Source organism: Lutzomyia longipalpis, chromosome 3 (genome assembly GCF_024334085.1).
Source record: "Lutzomyia longipalpis isolate SR_M1_2022 chromosome 3, ASM2433408v1".
NCBI lineage: Eukaryota > Metazoa > Arthropoda > Insecta > Diptera > Psychodidae > Lutzomyia > Lutzomyia longipalpis.
Window position 1 is genome coordinate 22028344 of NC_074709.1, and position 18673 is coordinate 22047016.

The following is an 18673-nucleotide window of genomic DNA, read 5'->3' on the forward strand; positions in this document are numbered from 1 at the left end:
ACGTCTTTTTTGACTTCTTCTGCGTGAATTTCACGTGTTTCTATCTAGAAAAAACAATTGAATTTGTAAAAAAAATTGTAAAATAAAATATTTCATGTTTGTGTCTACGCATGACCCAAAACACGTGAAAGGGTTAAAATAAACGGTCAAAATCCTATAAGATCATTCATAGAATATCAAAAATCTTATATAATTGACAATTTGTAATTAAAGATAAGTGAGAGCAAAGATTAGCAAGTGGAGACAAGGCTAGAAAAGATAGAGGAAATAGCAGAAACAAAGCACGGAGAGAATAAGAAGAAACAGCGGAAAACAGAACCACAGAAAGAAAAACAAAATTTTCAGCAATTCAGAATTTTTATTTAATTGATATTGATGAAGTAATAATTCAATTCAGTATAATCAATATAATAGAATTGGAATATATTCAATGAAAATGCTTTGAAGTTTTTGATGCTTTTTTATACAAAATTTTTTTCAGAATTAAAAAAAGAACAAATTAAATTAAATTTTGAATTCCATAAAAAAAAATGTTAAGATTTGTAAAGACATTAAACTGGGCGAAAATCTCTTCATTACAGATGCTCAAAGGAAATCTTGCGAAGCCCTTGGTGGTGTCTTCCACAAGACCGAAGAGTTTCTATGAAGATTCCTCGGATCAATATCCGGGAAGATCTCCTTAAGATCCGGATTCAATGGCTTACACATGAAGAGTTTATCAATTAGCAATGCTGGAATTTGCTCTTGAATGGCATTCAATTGATTTCTCCGTGGCTTCATGCTCCAGAGTGGCGGTGGAGGACGCTTTGGGGCGGCCTTATCCTCATCATCAGTTGAATCATCACTGGCGAGCATCTCAAAGCCATACTTTGGAGTCTCAGCCACGCGATATTTCAGCATTTTCAGCTTCTGCAGTTCCTCCATTTTGCGCGCTTGTTCCTTTTCCTGCGCAGTCTTCGCCTTGAGAGCTTTTATGCGTTCCGCACGCTGCTTCTCCTCCCGTTCCTGCTGCTCCAGCATTAGACGCTTGTACTTCTCTTCCTTCTCGCGTTCCTTTGCCTCACGCGCCAATTGGGCCTGCTTGTGCCTCTCCTCGCGCTTCCGGCGCTTCTCTTCGGCCAACTGCTGAAGTGCATTCAAACCCCTCTTGGTGTCTTCAGCACTTGCTGATCGTGTTGTAGCCTTCGATGCGGATGATGTGCCAGCTTTGGACTTCTTCTTCGCACCCGCAACAATGGCCGAGAAGTCAGCAAGTTTGGATGTTGAAGCACATTTCTGCAGCACTGCGCCCGATCCCTTGGCACTAATTGGAGTTCCCTGCATCGTGCGCCCCTGTGTCCCCTTGCCACGCAACCCGGATGCAGGTCCCGTGGCAATTGGAAGGGCCGAAGCGGCTGCATGACGCTCAAATGCCTCCACTTTAGTTCTAAGAGGACTCTGAACACACGGATTGAATAACTCATGCGGATGCTTCTTCTTTGTGGCTGATTTCTGTGGCAGCGGCTCTGGAGAAGCTTCCGGTGGGAGCTCAATTGAATTATCCTCCGTCATGATGCTGTTATTGTGAGCAGCAGTAGCACCAGCTGCTTCCTTCTGCCCACCTTCAGCAATATCAAATGTAGCATTCAGTGCAGTTGATGACTTTTCCACATTTTCATGTCTTTCAATGACTTGTGTTGCATCCGATGGCACCGAAGGGACTTCTACATCAGTCAGGGCATCTTCGTAGTGTGACTCAGCTGATGCTTTTCGGGAATTTTGCCTACTGCCAGAGCTAGTATTTACAGTAAGAAGATCACTACTCTTAGTGGGGGCTTCCTTTTTAATGCGAGACTCACGAATGGGACGCTCTACGGAGACATTTCCCTTGGAGGCCTTCTTCTTCTTTGTCCGGGCTTTGCGTGCCTTTGGCGCAGGAAGAGCCGGTGGAGGCATCTTCTCTGCCTCATTGTCCGAAAGAATTTCAACAATTTCCCCAACTGGTGCCATGAGTTCCACAGAATTGTCCTCGGAATCCTTGCTAGTTCTCGGTGCTGGTGCCTCAGTTGGTGGTGGTGGGGGTGGCATTAGTGAGATTTTCTCCTGCTTCACCTTCTTCCCAGTGCTTGCTTCACGCTTCACTTGGACAATATCCATGGGTTCCTCCTTAATTGCATTCAGGAGTGGATCCTGTGATGAGGGTTGACGCATCTTCTTGGCCAAATCGGGCTCCTTGAGATTCTTACTGGCATTCAATTTAGCCGTTCGCACCGGACGTAGAGGAGCACCAGAGCTCTCAAGGGATGCTTGATCGTTCACAGCTTGAACTCTCTTATTCACGGATTCATTTTCTTTTTCTACAAAAAAAAAAATCTTTTTTTTCCTTTGAACAGCGGAAATTTCATTTTGTTTTTACTCACGCGAATCATCCTGGCAAGTTTTCTTCTTCTTTGTTTGCGCCACGAAGGGAAGATTCTTCAGGAATCTCTCTGTAGCCTCCTCCTCAATTCGCTGGAATGGAAAATTGAGAAAATTTTTTGAGAAATTCGAGAAAAAACAAAAGATGCCAAGGATGCCGGCACCCTCTTACCTTTATTTCCTCATCATGCTCCCTATTGAAGCTATAGCTGAGTTCCAATAGACGCCTCACATTCCCCCTTATCTCATCCATTGTTTGTGGTGCACAAAATTGAGTTTTCTCACAAATTTTCCACGGAAAAACGATTTTCTTTGAACGCGGAAAAAAACGGTAAGAGACTTCAAAGTGAACTAAAGTAGCAACCTATGATGTTGGCTAAAATTATTACCCTCTCACTGATGACAGCGCCACCACTTTCCATAAAAATCATTATTTTTCAGCAATTTTTCTTGTTTCTTTACATTTTTCGCATTTTCTTTGATATTAAATACATTTCTAAGCTGGAAAAGTTTTTCTTGCGTATTTTGTGTCTTTTCCGATTTCCTACTTGATTGTTGATTTTCTAACGGAAAAATTTCAAATCTGAAAATGGGAAAAACTCAAAGAGTGAACAAGACAACACAATCATGGCCAACTGTATTTATCTCTTTCGCACGCGAGATATTTACGTTTTGGCGCCAACGGCCAAATAAAAAAATGTTCGATTTTATGGGACACGTGTTATGTACGTTCTTAGACCGTGTCTAATGACAATTGGTGTGATTATCGATCCACCAAATAGTATTTTATTATCATTTTAATCTCTTTCAAATGGCGTCCAAAAGGCTGGTTTCGCGCAAAATATTCCACTAATAATCTCCCCCTTCTCGCTTAATTTCCTTTTATGAGAAAATCTGAGACATTTTGTATTGCAATTGCTGATATGAGAAACTCTCACACATCAACAAAAATTTGACAAAAATTCAAACAACTCTTATCTGTTTTTGTTTCACTTTTTTATTCAATTAAAGCAATAAAATGTTGCAAATTTCTATACAAAATGTAACATTTTGTTGATTATCTTGTACAAAAACTGGGAATAAAGCAAAAATAAATCTCAAACGTTGAGGTAGATCAGCAAATGCAGCAATATCAATGACAACTTTCTCAATAATATACACTGAATGTCTTATGGAAGGGGATGTACTCAAGCTCAGCAGCATGACGACGTCGATAGTCCCAGAGGAAGTGATCCAGGAGGACAGAGTTGATATTTTTAAGTGAAATATTGAGTTTTTGACTCTTTATCTGGTCAATAACTCTATCTTTGAGCTCCTCCACAATGTAGATTGATGCTCCGCGAATTTCAACTTCCTCAGCTGAACCATTTTCGAGAATTTCATCAGATTTGAGACTTTTCATTAGATCATCGCTGTATTCCAAGGCACCAAAGTGTACAAGAACCTGAGGTACTCTATAGTCAGCAAACATGGTAATAGTTTCAATATCTGTAAATTCTCCGAGTCCCTCTCCCCTGTAGCATGCCCATATGTCACCAATGAGGATCTGAGCTCTTTTGTAGATCGCCACTTGTTGTCCTTCATATGTTGCTTCATCCCTAAAGCACGGGAACTCCTCAACAATAAGCTTCAGCAGTTTCTGTGCTGACTTTCCGCACTCCTTTACACAATTCTCAAAATTCCCATTATACTTTTCCAAGAGTTTCACTCCGACTTCCTTTAGGCACTTCACTCGATCATCCAGTAAGGGGACCTTTGTTTGCCCATCATCACATCTGAGAATCTCCTCGAGGGCTTCCTTGGTCAATTGACTGTAGTATTTGGGATTCACAATATCATCATCCGCACCAGTCTTCCGTGCACGATTAATAGCTGCACACAGTGCAAAATACCCAGTTTGACCTTGAACTCGCCACTTTGTCGCATCTCCCGGTGTCCAGAAACAGAAATTTAGCGTATCAATGAGGAATAGCCAATTGAGACATTGGGGATCACTGGGCTTGGGGTGAAATTCATGCTGAGAGAAATTTTCCACATCAATTTCCTTCGTCATTAACCCCTCCAGCACTGCCCGGCACAACTTATCGATACCGGCATTGTTAATTTTAATGGATTTAGCACGTTTTACAATAAACTCTCCAGAAGCACGAGGTAAGAGTGTCATTGTGTACAAGTTGCAACTGAGAAGATTTAGTGAAGAGAACTTGGAAAATAGGAAAAACAGAATTTGTGAAGCGCTTATCAATGAGATAAAATAAGCTCCAATCAGTAAACGTCTCGACAGTCAACACTCTGTCCGTCTAGTTATTTCTGACGAAATTTTTTGAGCACTTTCATAGCACAGCGAGACTTTATCTGGGACAAAACCACTATGACTGTCTTGAACTTTCTCAGGATGCAGGAAAATTCAATTTGTTATTTCTTAAAATTTCAATAGCTCCGAAAACAAAATGCAGTGTAAACTTATAAGGCATGAAAATCACTTCAAATGTTATTTTTTAATTTATTCTAGCATCGTTACGTCACTTCCTGGGATCTTCTGGTCACAAAATTTAATTTTACTGTCAATTCTCATGCTCCGTGAAATTCCACGACATTCGCAACGCACCGTCTCTTTAAATGTCCCGAAATGTCATAGGAAAAATTCCTCTTTTTTTTGACATCAGAGACATTTTGTTGTTGGGATTAGTTTTGTAAACATGTGCTGAAGGAAGAATTTTGAGTTCTCTTTCAGTTTTTACGGTATTTTCGCAAAAATCAAGGATAATTTGGCATGTCAGCGGACAAATTTGACTCCTTGGGTCTCTCCCCGTGGGTGTTGAGACAAATTGATAAATTAGGTGGGTGTTTTGTACATTATTTGAAGAAAAATCTTGAAAACATAACCTCTTTTTTGATACCCGGACATAGGTTTGAGGACTCCAACGCCCATTCAGAGGAGTTGTATTCCAGAAATCTTGGCTGGAAGGGACTGTGTGGGTGCAGCAAAGACAGGAAGCGGGAAAACTTTTGCTTTTGCTCTTCCGATATTGCAAAAATTAGCTGAAGATCCTCGAAGTTACTTTGCATTGGTTCTCACGCCAACGCATGAGCTGGCTCATCAGATTTCGGAGCAATTCTCGGTTGCTGGACAACCAATGGGATGTCGAGTGTGCGTCATAACTGGTGGAACGGATCAGCTGTATGAGAGTCAACGGCTCATGAATAGACCACATGTTGTTGTTGCAATGCCTGGACGTTTAGCTGATCATTTGCTGGGATGTAACACCTTCTCGTTGCGAGGTCTTGAGTTTCTCGTTGTCGATGAGGCAGATCGAATGCTAGCTGGGGGATTTGATGAGCACCTGGCTGCTATTGCGAAGTTCCTGCCGGAAAAGCGACAGAATCTCTTCTTTTCCGCCACAATACGTCCAGAAGTGACTTCATCTGCCATTTTCCCGCTGCATCCGGATGCTTTTCAGTGGAGCGAAAGTACTCCTGTGGCCACAGTTGAAACCCTCGATCAGCGGTATATTCTGTGTGCTGAATACGATCGCGATCAAGTACTCGTGGAAACGTTGAGGCGCTTCCGGGAGGAACATCCGGGCAGCAGTGTGATCATCTTCACAAACACCAAAAAGGATTGTCAACTCCTCTCGATGACTCTCAATGAAATTGGATTCTCAAACGTCTGCCTCCATGGCTTTATGAAGCAACGCGAGAGAGTTGCTGCCCTGGCACAGTTCAAATCCAGCCACGTCAAGACTCTCATTGCCACCGATGTGGCCAGTCGTGGACTTGACATTCCTGCCGTGGAGCTTGTTCTCAATCATCGTCTTCCCAAATTTCCCCATGAGTACGTCCATCGTGTGGGACGAACAGCAAGGGCAGGAAGAAGCGGTCTGGCCATTTCCATCTTCCGCTTTCCGAAAGATTTGGAGTTTTTAGCTAAAATTGAGGAAACCATCAACACAAAGCTCAAGGAAATGCCCATAGATCGTGAGTATCTATCTATTTTATCCTGATTTAGAAGAAATCCTTAAAGATTAATTTTTATCCCCGCAAAACAGAACGAATGGTGGAGAGAATCTTCATGCAGGTCAGCGTCACAAAGCGTGAAGCTGAAATAAAGCTCGACAACAAAGATTTTGAGGAGAGAAAGTCAAACTACCGAAGGATAAAATGGGTGGAGCAAGGCTTAGATCCCGAAGAGGAAGAGGCAAAATTCCAACGAGAAAAGAAGGCCCGGATAGCTGCCCGGAAAGCTGAAATGCGGAAAAATCGCCGAAAGGACACCGATCAGCCCCTCTATGATGATGAGAGATTTGCAAAAGTCAAAAAGAAGCATTTATCTGGGAAAACATAAAAGTAGAAAAATAATTTATTTAACGACAACGATTTTCTTTTGCTCCTATGTATAATAATTTTCATGCAAAATGGGAATCAATCCATTGAAATGGTGAGAAGAGCATCTTCTGGTCGTGTCTCCAGGACAACTTTGGCGCCATCGTTGAATGGGTACGAAATGCTGCCGTCAATCACAAGACCTTAAAGAATTTTTCATTTTTTATCAGTTCAGGAACAATTCTTTGAATTTATTCTTGGAATTGAGGTCCTTACTTGCGTCTAAGCATCGGGACTGGATGAAAAGCTTACTGGCAAATGCCCGGGATTCCATCCCACCTTTGGGATTTGGCCATACACCCACGCGAATCTCTTCGCGGATGGAGTAGCAGAGACGCGGATCATCAGGTGGGAAGACCAATCGCCTGTTGTACTCACGGGCAATCTCATTTGCATCTAAATGGCCCACAAGATGATTTCCCTGCCGCAAGATGGTCAAGAGTTCTTCAACATTTTTTGGTGAAAGTCTGTTGATGCTGGAAAAAGGAACACTTATTTGTAATTTTTTGAAAAAGATTAGTCAGAGGGAAAAACTTCCGGGGGTTGTGAGGGAAAAACTGGGGAAGTTTTGCAGCCCCCAAAATTGAGGTTAGAATTTCTTTGAATGACAAAACATAACCTCAATCTTTCAGAGAAAAATATTTTTCTTCAAACTTTCTCTTCAAGTTTTCCCCAGGAAAAATATGCTAGTTCGTCACATTTTGGGGAAAAATCTCACAAGGTTTGAACGACTTTTCCATCAATAACCAATTAATTGTCTGAAAATTCGATTTTCTTCACTATTTTTGCAGAATAAATTATCATGTGGGCAAAACAGCCGGAAGGTTCTTCTCTAAAAAATCCGGAAACGATAGTTCATCATCAGATTCCGACGATGAGGCTGTGAAGACGAAAAAACCCCAACCGGGAGTATCGAGTAATCGCCTCAATGAACTTCTGGCAAGTATGAAGGTGGAGGATAAAGCATTGGGAGGTAAATCTCTCGATGTGACTCCCGGTAGTTTGAGGAAGCGCAAAGAGCGTGCCGTGGAAGCGGCACAGGGAAAAGTTGAGGAAGCTCAGGACTTGGAACAGGCAACGAAGAATGTTGCGGAATCCCTGGGAGGAGATGTGAGGCAGACTGAATCTGAGCTACTGAGAAAACTCCTTGATATCTCCAATCAAGCAAGTGAGGCAAAGATTCGCTCAGATGCTGCGCAGGATTCCTCAAAATTGAAGTAAGAGCATTTTGGGGGGAAATCTTGGGATGGGAGTTGATTAATTATTTCCTGATTCTTTCCAGTGATATCATTGTTGGCATGAAGATTGAAAGGACAAAGAAAGCACCCGGAAGGGAAGCCACGGATGGGAAAATTCCCAAAAGAGGTGATTCTGCCAGAAGGAGTGACGGCGGTGAGAAGAGTTTCTCCCGTGAGGCGACTGCCACAAGAACCAAATCACCCAACATAGAAAAGTGAGTCAATTTGCCCCCCATTGTGTAGGAAGATGCCAAAAAAATTGATTTCTTTTCCAGCTTCGACAGAGTTAATCTTTGGGGTGCTCAACCGCTGAATCTATTCCCGAAGGATGTCAAAGAACTCGAGGATCCCCTGAAAATTTGGTCTTTGCTCCAGCAACGAGAGCTTCAGGCATCATTTGAGTCCCCACCGCGGAATTACTTTGAGAAGATGCAACGATGGACTAATGAGGGGAAAATCTGGCACTTCCCCATTGACAATGAGCAAGGCCTGGAGGAAGAAAGGAAGATCTACTTTGCAGATCATGTCTTCCTGGAGCCACACATTGAATCGTGGTGCCCCAAAGTGGGCCCCGTGAGGCATTTTATGGAACTTGTCTGTGTGGGCTTGTCCAAGAATCCCTACATTACGGTTAAGGAGAAACTTGATCATCTTACGTGGTTCGAGGAGTATTTTGAATCAAAGAAGGAACTCCTGAAGGAAATTATCATTCAGGATGGGGAAGTTGGCAAGGAGAAAATTGAGGGGAGCCCTCAAAACAAATAAGCCTTCAAAATTGTTTTTAGTTGTAGAATAAATAATAAAAAAAAAGATCAAAAAATTGACTTTTTCTCTCACCTTGTATGCCAGGATGTGGATCCAGTACCCGTGGAAACGCATAATCCTGAGCATTTGGTGTTGGTGACCACTCCATCAGCTCGGAGTTGTAAATGGGACACACGAGCCGACAAAGTTTCACCGATAAATACCTAAAAGGATAAAGGAATCAAAAATCTCTCCACAAGGATCAAAGAGAATCCCTCCTCACCTCGTTCAATGCAAGATACGGAAGGGTTCTCTTCACTTTGGCATCATAGAGCTCCTGTTCGTGCGAATCCAGGAGTTCCGGCTCGAGGCTTAGGTGCTCCATGTTGTTGCCTTTGTGCTCGTGAAGATCAATTGCCTCTGGGAGATTGCCATTGGAAGCTAAATGCGTTATACGAATACGTGATCGATGCATCCACGTGAAGTTGTGGTTCATAATGCGCTCAATGGCACTCTTCGTGTCTGCCGAGTAGACCTTTGGCAGCATCAGACGTCCCTCTGATGATTCCGGGTCCGAATTGAAGCCAACAACGGGAACTTTTCGTCCTGTTGGTGCATTGATAAAGTCTGCCCGGGAAGCTGCCATTAGGAAGGTTCCATCTCCACCCACTGGGACAATAATATCAGCCCAAGTTATGGATTCCTTCGTGATTGAGTGTCTATAAACACAAAAAACGAATTTCACATTGAAACATCTCTAATCCACCATAAAGCTCTGTGAACGACACAATGTTCTTATCAGTTTGAATGTAAGAGGAGAGATTATCTAATCTTCAATGAGATTGTCAGACAAATTCATTGCAATTTGCACTAATCTCCGCATTAGATTAACTATCACAAGTTAATTCAATAACAATTGAATATTTTAAAACTTATAAATGCTTCTCTTATTCATATTCTAGCAAATCTGTGGAAGAAAACTTAGGGAAGAGGGGGCAACTAAGAATTGAGATTTTAAATGAAGATTTCTCCAGCATCTATTCGCTTCATTTGAATATTTTCAATGCAATTCCATCAAGAAACATCCAAACATGCCTCAACAAACAGATTTATCCTCCAAAAAGCAGGATTTAGGTGAAAAAATCGAAAATTCAATAATGAAGAAAAAGTGAGGTTATCTTGGTTCCCCTTACCTGTCAACCACACGAACTTCCACGCCACAGTGCCTAAATGCATCCACGACGGATTTCCGGAAGTTGCTGTGCATCTCATTAAAGTGTATGAGGGAATCATAGTCTGTGCCACGTCCGCGAATCTTCTCCTCAAGCTGCGTAGAATTGAGATCCGGATAGCGACGCTTCTCAAATTCATACCGCGACAGTTTTGCCACAATTAGGGCACGTTTGAGGGAGAAATCCTTCTCGGGCACCACTTGGCGTGTGGTGGGGAAGGTATCCGATGAGGTAGTACGGATTAGTCGGCAGTATTTTGTGCTCGCCAGGCATTTTTCCGCTGGAAAAAGGCACACAAGAGAATTCACAAATTGCGTCGTGATGAGAAAATCAAACAAAGTCAAGGACAGATTGGGGGGAGTTTCCTGGATGTTTGGGGGGAGTTGTCAAGGGGAATTTGTATTTTTTCAAAGGTCAAATAATTAAGGATCTTCCGGAGTAGGGATACTCACCGAAAATACGCGGAAAAAAGGAAGTTCGCTTCAGCATTGTGGATCTTGGACACTACATCAAGGAATTCCGTGCGGACATTAATTTCTTCTAATTGGCATGGAAAAATCCCGCCACTTTTTTTCACGCTCTCACTGTGGGAGTTTTTTTTCTCTCACAAGAACACTGATTAGCTCAACCGGAAGAGGTTAGAGCTCATGCGCAGAAGCATAAAAATAAATCCAACTGTGGGGGGCAAACTTTCGAGAATCTTGTGATTGGGCAGCAAAGATTCACGACGTGATAAGAACGCGTGAGAAGCTTAGGGAGTACTGATAAGCAGCCAGAGAGAGAGAAATTGCACGCAATTGAAGCTGCAGAATCGCGATCATTCACTTAGAGCGATTCCCTCACCAATACACTCGCAATGCCTTCGAGGTCGAACTTTGGGGACCACGAGAGAGAGAGAATTTTCAAAGGGAATAAAGAGATTTTCAGCCCGGAATTGCCTTTATTTTTTTTTCCTCATTTTCTTCACATCATCGGACAATTTACTTCTTCGCGGCAGCACCCACCTTGGCCTTCTTCGTGCCGCGTACCTTCTTCATACGATTCTTGCGTTCCTTGCGCTGCTTCCTCGATGGGCGCTTCTTCTCGTAGAGACCATGCCTGGCCAGACGGTGTTTGGGTTCGAATTTCTTTGCATAGTCCAGGGTGTCGTAGATGAGGGCGAATCCCGTGGAACGGCCACCACCAAAGTCCGTGCGGAAACCAAAAACAAACACCACATCTGGGGTTACTTTGTACATGCCCGCCAGCTTGTCCCGAATTTCCTTCTTCGGTACTGACGACAGGTCCGGGTGGAGAACATCACAAACCATCTGTTTCCGGCACAGGAGACGGTTTGTCATGAACTTACGCGTGCGTATGATGGCTGACGAGTAGTTGGGCATATTGTGTGCTTCTAGATATTCCTGCAAAATGGTCAGAAAAGACGTTCGTGGTCAGGATGTTGATCAACACACACACACGGCTTAACCTCAATTTTTCCATACACGTGTAACACCGTGAAAATCTCACAAAATCCCCCTTTTCCCCACAAATTACACTACCAACAGATGCGGGGGGACTTCCTGGTGAGATTCTCAGGTGGCACGGTGTGGAAAATGAGCGGAAAATCACCTTTTTTGAGGAAAAAACAGCATCCAATCTTGCCAAGAGCACTGAAAATGCCAAAAGAGAACGATAGAGGGCGCGCACAATATAAACATACTCAGCGCCGATAAGTCGCTTTTGTCCCACCGGGACTTTTTTTCGGGACGTCACGGTACAATTGCAGATACTTTCCATGAAATTGTTGTATGTTTGAACTTTAACGAAGTTTTTTGAGTGATGTCAATCAACGCGGCGTTGCTTCCTGCTTGCAAAAAACTACATCCGGTCAGAAAAATCAGCGGAAAACACGAAAAAATTGCGAAAAACTGAATGTGTAAGGGAGACAGATAGTGTGCACGTTCATCCGTCTCATTTTCTCTTCAGCTAACAGCACCAAAAATAGCAGTGGTTGCTTTTGGAACTACATTTAGGCGGCAAGTTCAAAAAATAGTCAGATTTTGGATTTTTTGTATCAAAATCACAAAAATTAAGTTTAAAAAATAAAAAAAAAAACCCTCATTCACATAAAATTCGCTTACAAAGCTTATTTTTTGTATTAGTTTACAGGAAAATAACTGGTGTATTAATTTAGCTTTAGAAGGAAAATCATCTTCAAAGATCTCATCAGGCAGTGAGAGCGACTTTTGGTTCCTCGGTCTTTTTCCTTTTGGCCTTTTCGCGTTCCGGTGTATCCGTTGGCACATCCGGCAAGAGCTCCGAAACATCCTCCTCCGCAGTGGGAATGTTTTCTTTTGCCTTCTCAGCATCATCGAGTGCCACGAGATTATCCAATTCCTCGAGAATTGCATCCTCATCTTCTTCTGTGAGTCTCCCAGAGAGAATTTCATCCAGTTCCTGTTGCTTCTCAACTCCCTCGCGTGTCTCATCCATGATCTTCTCAATTTCATCAATATTGAGGATCTGCTGGAGGTTCTTCAGGGCAGCATTGCCTGTCTTCAAGCCCTCAATCACTTGAATCTCAACCTGAGCAAATTCAATGTCAGACGCCAGTTTCTCCAAGTTCTCCAGCTGTGCATCGGTGTTCTCCAGAAGTTTCTCCTGGTACTTTTTCTTCCGGAGAAGCAATTTTGCTCGTCTGGAAATGAATGATTTTGAGTTTTCCCAATAAAAGAGCTTTTTAATGTTTTCTTCTTACTCTTTGCGTCCTGAATTGAGGCACTTTTTGGCCAGTTCTCGATCTTTTTCCAATGATAATTCTATTCTTTTCTGATATTGTTTTAGCTTATCTCTTTGTTGTTTCAATTGCTGCAAATAAAAAAAAATTGTTTTTCTAAAAAGGCAATTAAAATCTTTGCAGGTAATTGATTTACCAAAACCGCCTTATCTTGCTCAGTTATTCGACTTGGGGGTTTCTTTGATTTCCCAAAAAGGGCGCCCATTGTGAGATTTTCACCCTAAATTACGATTATTTTGCGTAGAAAAATTTCTATGATTCACTTTTTTTTATGGAATAATAAAAACATAACCTAAAAATACTTCTGAGATTGTCCGTAAAAGGGCGGTGTGATCGTTTTTGCGCCATTTTTTGAACGAGAAAAATCGTTGAAACTCAGCTAATTTTTTCATGAAATTTTCCGAAATTTTCGAACATTAACTTGTAATATTACGACGAGATGGCATGAGAAAAATACTTTCCTCTCACTCTGGCATTTTGTCGGTGAGGTTTTTTGAGTGTGTGCGTGAAATGTTTGTTTGTAGTTGTGCGGAAAAATTTTAAAATATTTATTTTTCCGGGAAAAACTCATTTTTGCGACTTGGGCCTACGCGGGAAATGCTCAGGGGGGCCCCGGGGAGCTTCAGTAAAAATTTGGGGGCGCAATTCGCCGGATTAAAAAAAACAAAAGGTTTGCTGGAAAATTCGGCAGAAAACGCGAGAAAATTGCGAAAAACTGAAAGTGTGAGGGAGACAGTATCAGTGATGTGCACCGTCTCATTTTCTCTTTAGCAAATGTGCCAAAAATTAGCAGTGGTGGCTTTTGGAACTACATTTAGGGCGCCAAATTCAAAAATAGTCAAAAAAGTATGAATTTTATATGGGGGCTATGTGAAGGGGGGCTCTGGGGGGAAAATGAATGTCGTTGGTAAAAACCGCCTGGTATCAGTAGACTCTGTACCAAATTTCATCACGATCGGACCAACGGTGCACGGAGAAAAATAACTACTAATACTAGCTGGAAACTCTTGCTATGCCAACAGTTTGGCGTCAGAATTGTTACATTGTTGGCAGAGCTGAAGTTTGCTTCTAACTCAACTACAAACTGGCAATGTCGCCAATGCGTCAGAAGGAAATGGCGTATATGCACACACATTTTGTCTCATTCGTTTTGATTTTTGTATGCCATAATTGGAGAAAAAGAGACATCTATATCTTTAAAATTATATATCTCGTCTTTTCACAAGTCGGCAAAGCCGTCGACTGAAGTAGCATGTTACGCATCTGCACAACATTTATAAAGCAAATACGAGACAAGGTTGCGCAGTCGACGAAAAGCCACAGTGACAAATGTGTGAGAAGAGCAGAAAATCTCATTTGATTCTACAGGAATTTCTAGTTGGCACAGCTGGAGTCTCCGGCTAGTGCAAATGGACAGTGGCGGGTACAATAACATTATAACTTGCTATTGTAACAAGTACTGAATTTTTGCGCCGCCTCAACTTTTTTCTTTCCGTGTGTGGAAATGCATAGCTGAACAGGAACGAAATTATAGAGAGCATTTACATATTTCTTTTAGAATATGTATGTAGCTAATAAAATAAGCAAACTTTTAGTCTTAATGAGCGAAAGGTGGTGGAGATACCACCTATATGTGAGAGCTAATCGCGACAAAAAAGTGTAAAATCGACTGTTTGAATAAAAAATAAAAACAGATCATCATTTTACAAACACGATTTTTTACGATTTAATATACCTTAATGGTTTTTCACATTTCTGTGTTCTCTGCTGCGTCTAATACACACAAAAAGCACTTACAAAGCACATTTTTTCATATATATATCTATACCTAACAATATATTTTCTACTCGATTCGCATCAAGTCATTCCATGATCTGCGATAGAGCTTTAGTTAGTAGAGGAAAAGTCGCGGTGGGAGATAAAACTCCCATGGTATCAGTAGAGCTAAAGTAGTCTTACACAAAATGTCAGAGACTATAGTCGCACGGACTGCTCTAGGTCCCATTCGTGGTGTTAAAAGTGAAGGTGTTTGGGGTGCAAAGTATCTCAGCTTCTTCCGTATCCCCTATGCTAGGCCACCCCTAGGGGAGCTCCGGTTCAAGGTAAGTACTATAAAATATTTTTTTTAGAATAATATTTTATTTAATTTTGATTTGTTTCTGTGGGCTATATTTTATGATTTTTTTGGTTGTAATGATGATGTTTAAAACCAAGATGGTTACAATGTGAGATAAAAAAATTCTTAAGTTTTTATTCTGTATTAGGTACAAAGAACAAGATATTTTTTAGTGTAGTTTATCGCTCAGCAGAGGCATTGGCATTGAGAAAATGAATTTCTGATGACGATTAATTACGCATAGACTTTATTTTATTTCTACTTTGCGGATCAATTGTTGCAACCGCTCCCATCATTTGCTATTTATAATCTATTCAATTTTACAATTTTCTATGTTCCTCAATTTATTGTCACTATTTATTTTGTGCCCAGTAGTGCCCCAAATTGCCCTTGAAAAATTCTAAAGGTGTTTATTCATTGATATATGAAAAATTCCTCATAAAAGGAATAACACTGGGTCTTAATTATTTTTTTTAAATTATCAAAAAAAGAATTAAGAAATCGGCAAATTAAGGGCTATTCAGTAATTTTTTATTAACATTTTTTTGAGAAAATCTTTGATGGTTTTTCCCAGAAAAGTGTCTTTGGCGTTTTTTAATTCTTATCTAATTATTTAAAAGAACTAAGAAAAGTGAAAAAGTCTTTTATTTATCGGTGACTTAACTCCTTTATGTTTATGTGAAAATATTTAATCTTGATACGACTTATGCCGTCTGAATGAAGTTTTTTATTAAATAAAATTGTTTTCTTTATTTCAATTATTTTTTAAATTAATTTTATTTATATTTTTTATTAATTTTTTTTTTGCAATAGTTCAAGAACAATTTGTCTTGAATTTGATTTTTCCCACAATAAAAAAAGTCGGGTCATTTTAATTTGTATAAAGATTAAAAGCATAAAAAGAATAAAAGAAAACTTACAAAAGAAATAAATTTTTTTTTTAATTTTAAGGATCCCCAACCTCCAGAGGCATGGGAAGATGTTCGCGATTGCACGGCTGAGAGCATGGGGTGTGCCCAGAAGATGATTTACCTTGAAGGCTTTCATGGCGATGAAGATTGTCTTCATGTTAATGTTTTCACAAAGAACGTGAGTGATGAGAAAGTAAATTGAATAATTTTTTTTGCAAAATGTCTTTTAAATAAATTAAATTCAATTGCCAATTTGTTGTGCTTATTGTATTATAGCAAAATCCAAAAAGGCTACTTCCTGTGATGGTCTATGTTCACGGGGGCGGATTCATTTGCGGCGCTGGCACAAAAATTATGTATGGTCCGGATTATTTTATTGAGAAAGATGTGATCTTGGTCACATTGCACTACCGCGTGGGTGCCTTTGGGTTCTTGAGCCTTCAGGATCCAACACTCAATGTACCCGGGAATGCTGGGCTGAAGGATCAAATTATGGCACTCAAGTGGGTGCGTGAGAATATTTCCTTCTTTGGTGGAGATCCCACAAATGTGACTCTCTTCGGGGAAAGTGCTGGAGGTGCATCAGTGCACTACTTGCTGCTCTCAGATTTAGCAAAGGGTCTCTTTCATCGGGCTATTGTGATGTCTGGAACTGCATTTGATCCGTGGGCTTTTCCACCTGATCTCGATTGGGCAGCTCGACTAGCTAAGGCTGTTGGGTGGAATGGTGAAGGAGGTGAAGCAGGAATGTTGGACGCCCTACTGAAGGTCGATCAAGAGACTCTGGCAGAGAAACAGGGAGATTTTATGACGCATGAGAATCGCAAGAATGGCGTTCTCTTCCACTTTGGCCCAGTTGTGGAGCCACAATGGAGTCCCAATCGCCTCGTTACAGCATTCCCCAGAGAAATGGCTAGAAATGCATGGGGAAATTCCATTCCAATAATGATTGGTGGTTGCTCCGAGGAAGGATTTTTACTTTACAAAGAAATTACAACAGATAAACATTTTCTGGGAGATCTCTCAAATCTTGTGCCATGGGAATTATGTTTAAATCCCCAGAGTGGTCAGAGTCAGAATGTTGCTAAAACACTGAGAGATTTCTACTTCAATGGAGATGCAACTGTACAAGAAAATATCGAAAATCACGTAAAGGTGAGAAAATAGATTATTTTTTCTTGAAAATTAAATTAATTATTTTTCTCAACAGTTTCTTGGAGATAAATACTTCTGGCATGGTCTGTGGCGTGCTGTACGCTTTAGATGCAACAACGCTCCAGAGATTCCAACGTATCTCTATCGCTTTAATTTCGATTCACCTGAATTCAACTTCCTTCGTGTACTCCTGTGTGGCGAAGGGGTGCGCGGGACTTGCCACGGAGATGATATTAGTTACATCTTCAAGTCAGGCATGGTGGAAAAAGTTCCCGAAATTGGGAGTCCAGAGCACAAAGTGATTGAACAAATGGTAGCCATGTGGACTACATTTGCCACCAATGGGAATCCCAATTGTGCTGAAATAGCTCCAACAAAGTGGTTGCCTGTTTCACCGAATGGACCACCATTCCGTTGTCTCAACATCGCGGATGAAGTAACTTTTTGCCTCCTACCTGAAACGGAGAGATTAGCCGTGTGGGACTCTCTCTACAGCCGTGATCAATTAATTTGATGCAATTCGAAAAATGGACGATACCGTAGCAGCGATATACTTGGCAATTAGTGCCTCTTATTGGATTATTGGATGACAATTTTGCTAACAAATTGTCTTTAACCTAAACAGTGTTAACCGAAAATTATAAATAGCTTCACAATAAATTTTTTACTCACGCATTTTTTTTTATTAAAATGGTTTAATGATCTCAGATCTTGTATTTTTTTTAAAGCATTTTGGCAAGTGGAAAATTAAGGATTTTGAGATCTTATATCTCTCTTGTTACACTATTGCTTAAGAATAATTATACCCAGATCAAAGGCGAACTCAGGATTTTTTTTAAGGCGAGTGTTTCACCTTTTTTATTTTTTTCAAGGCTGGATTATCAATTTCTCCATCGTTCTGATTTTAGTAGATTAAGATTCCTGCTTCTTAATCTGAGAAATTTTAGAACTCAAAACCGAATATTTTTTCTTAGTTTCCGTATTTGGTTTGTAGTCCTATAAAAGCTCAGATTAAGAGGCAAAAATGTAATAAAAAGTATTAAATTCAAGCTGAAAAAGCTATTCTAGTTTTAGTCCTAAAATGGCTTACGAAGACTCAAAAAAACTTCAATTTCAATAATTCTTATTCACTTAGGAATTACTTAAAATTTATTGTCCGTTTAAAAAAAAAGGTTGGATTAACCACCCCAAATAATTCATATCAGGCTCAGATGAAGATTCCTTTTAACAAAAAAAAGTATTTATTTCTTACGCATGTTTTCAAGGATTTCAAACATAAATCACGTTCGGATATCAAAATAGTGACGTCATTGTTTGCATTTCTAAACAAATCCCAAACGGCTCAACGGTTTTCCAAATATTTGCAGTGGAAAATTGAAAGATTCTTTGATAATTTCCTTAATAAATTGGATAAACTTCTTCAAAGCGAATCCAAGCTTTTAATATTATGAGATCCACTTACGATATTTTATTGCTGTGATATCAATGAATGTTAACTTCAAGGATTGTTTGAGTAGCTTTTTGGTGTAAAAAGCTTGTCACAGAAAAAAAAATTATCAGATCATTACACCCTCTTATCTTATGCTGAGAGCTTGGATGTATAGGGGTCACTGATGTTGTGAGATATTTTTAGCTTACAAGCATGTTCGTGAACATTCAACCAAGTTCAGTGTTAACATGCGTGGTGGTTGTCCACAATGTTGTGTGTGTTCTCCTAC

The 18673-nt window shown here is 40.5% G+C and overlaps 8 protein-coding genes across 10 annotated transcripts; 3 read left to right on the top strand and 5 right to left on the bottom strand.

The window, feature by feature from the left end:
* Window positions 1–338: 338 nt before the first annotated feature.
* LOC129792604 (calponin homology domain-containing protein DDB_G0272472) lies at window positions 339–2759 on the bottom strand. Its single transcript, XM_055831823.1, has 3 exons — window positions 2570–2759; window positions 2400–2490; window positions 339–2336 (listed from the first exon to the last, which is right to left on the bottom strand). The coding sequence occupies exons 1-3, from the start codon at window positions 2648–2650 to the stop codon at window positions 586–588; spliced, it is 1923 nt and encodes a 640-aa protein (XP_055687798.1). The 5' UTR covers window positions 2651–2759; the 3' UTR covers window positions 339–585.
* Window positions 2760–3376: 617 nt separating this feature from the next.
* LOC129792663 (queuosine salvage protein) lies at window positions 3377–4686 on the bottom strand. Its single transcript, XM_055831969.1, has one exon. The coding sequence runs from the start codon at window positions 4559–4561 to the stop codon at window positions 3545–3547; it is 1017 nt and encodes a 338-aa protein (XP_055687944.1). The 5' UTR covers window positions 4562–4686; the 3' UTR covers window positions 3377–3544.
* A 378-nt stretch (window positions 4687–5064) lies between these two features.
* Window positions 5065–6771, top strand: LOC129792634 (probable ATP-dependent RNA helicase Dbp45A). The gene is made up of 3 exons (XM_055831924.1): window positions 5065–5237; window positions 5308–6375; window positions 6447–6771. The coding sequence occupies exons 1-3, from the start codon at window positions 5171–5173 to the stop codon at window positions 6740–6742; spliced, it is 1431 nt and encodes a 476-aa protein (XP_055687899.1). The 5' UTR covers window positions 5065–5170; the 3' UTR covers window positions 6743–6771.
* On the bottom strand, window positions 6724–10842 carry LOC129792642 (NAD kinase 2, mitochondrial). Of its 2 annotated transcripts, none has more exons than XM_055831936.1 (6): window positions 10447–10842; window positions 9956–10274; window positions 9046–9481; window positions 8856–8986; window positions 6997–7256; window positions 6724–6923 (listed from the first exon to the last, which is right to left on the bottom strand). In XM_055831936.1, exons 1-6 carry the CDS (start codon window positions 10481–10483, stop codon window positions 6820–6822), a joined length of 1287 nt encoding a protein of 428 aa, XP_055687911.1. In that variant the 5' UTR covers window positions 10484–10842; the 3' UTR covers window positions 6724–6819. The 2 variants fall into 2 exon arrangements, with proteins under 2 accessions (XP_055687911.1, XP_055687910.1); XM_055831935.1 differs by having other exon boundaries at window positions 6997–7271; window positions 10447–10805.
* On the top strand, window positions 7377–8838 carry LOC129792658 (28S ribosomal protein S31, mitochondrial). The gene is made up of 4 exons (XM_055831963.1): window positions 7377–7501; window positions 7572–7997; window positions 8063–8233; window positions 8294–8838. The coding sequence occupies exons 1-4, from the start codon at window positions 7464–7466 to the stop codon at window positions 8781–8783; spliced, it is 1125 nt and encodes a 374-aa protein (XP_055687938.1). The 5' UTR covers window positions 7377–7463; the 3' UTR covers window positions 8784–8838.
* Window positions 10843–10914: 72 nt separating the features above from the next.
* Window positions 10915–11699, bottom strand: LOC129792698 (40S ribosomal protein S24). The gene is made up of 2 exons (XM_055832019.1): window positions 11606–11699; window positions 10915–11397 (listed from the first exon to the last, which is right to left on the bottom strand). Exon 2 carries the CDS (start codon window positions 11374–11376, stop codon window positions 10975–10977), a length of 402 nt encoding a protein of 133 aa, XP_055687994.1. The 5' UTR covers window positions 11377–11397; window positions 11606–11699; the 3' UTR covers window positions 10915–10974.
* Window positions 11700–12097: 398 nt separating this feature from the next.
* LOC129792686 (charged multivesicular body protein 6-A) lies at window positions 12098–13065 on the bottom strand. The gene is made up of 3 exons (XM_055832000.1): window positions 12910–13065; window positions 12735–12844; window positions 12098–12674 (listed from the first exon to the last, which is right to left on the bottom strand). The coding sequence occupies exons 1-3, from the start codon at window positions 12976–12978 to the stop codon at window positions 12203–12205; spliced, it is 651 nt and encodes a 216-aa protein (XP_055687975.1). The 5' UTR covers window positions 12979–13065; the 3' UTR covers window positions 12098–12202.
* Window positions 13066–14445: 1380 nt separating this feature from the next.
* LOC129792617 (esterase B1-like) lies at window positions 14446–17648 on the top strand. Of its 2 annotated transcripts, none has more exons than XM_055831855.1 (4): window positions 14446–14875; window positions 15841–15978; window positions 16077–16955; window positions 17011–17648. In XM_055831855.1, exons 1-4 carry the CDS (start codon window positions 14738–14740, stop codon window positions 17467–17469), a joined length of 1614 nt encoding a protein of 537 aa, XP_055687830.1. In that variant the 5' UTR covers window positions 14446–14737; the 3' UTR covers window positions 17470–17648. The 2 variants fall into 2 exon arrangements, with proteins under 2 accessions (XP_055687830.1, XP_055687829.1); XM_055831854.1 differs by having other exon boundaries at window positions 14657–14875; window positions 15841–15993.
* Window positions 17649–18673: the final 1025 nt, after the last annotated feature.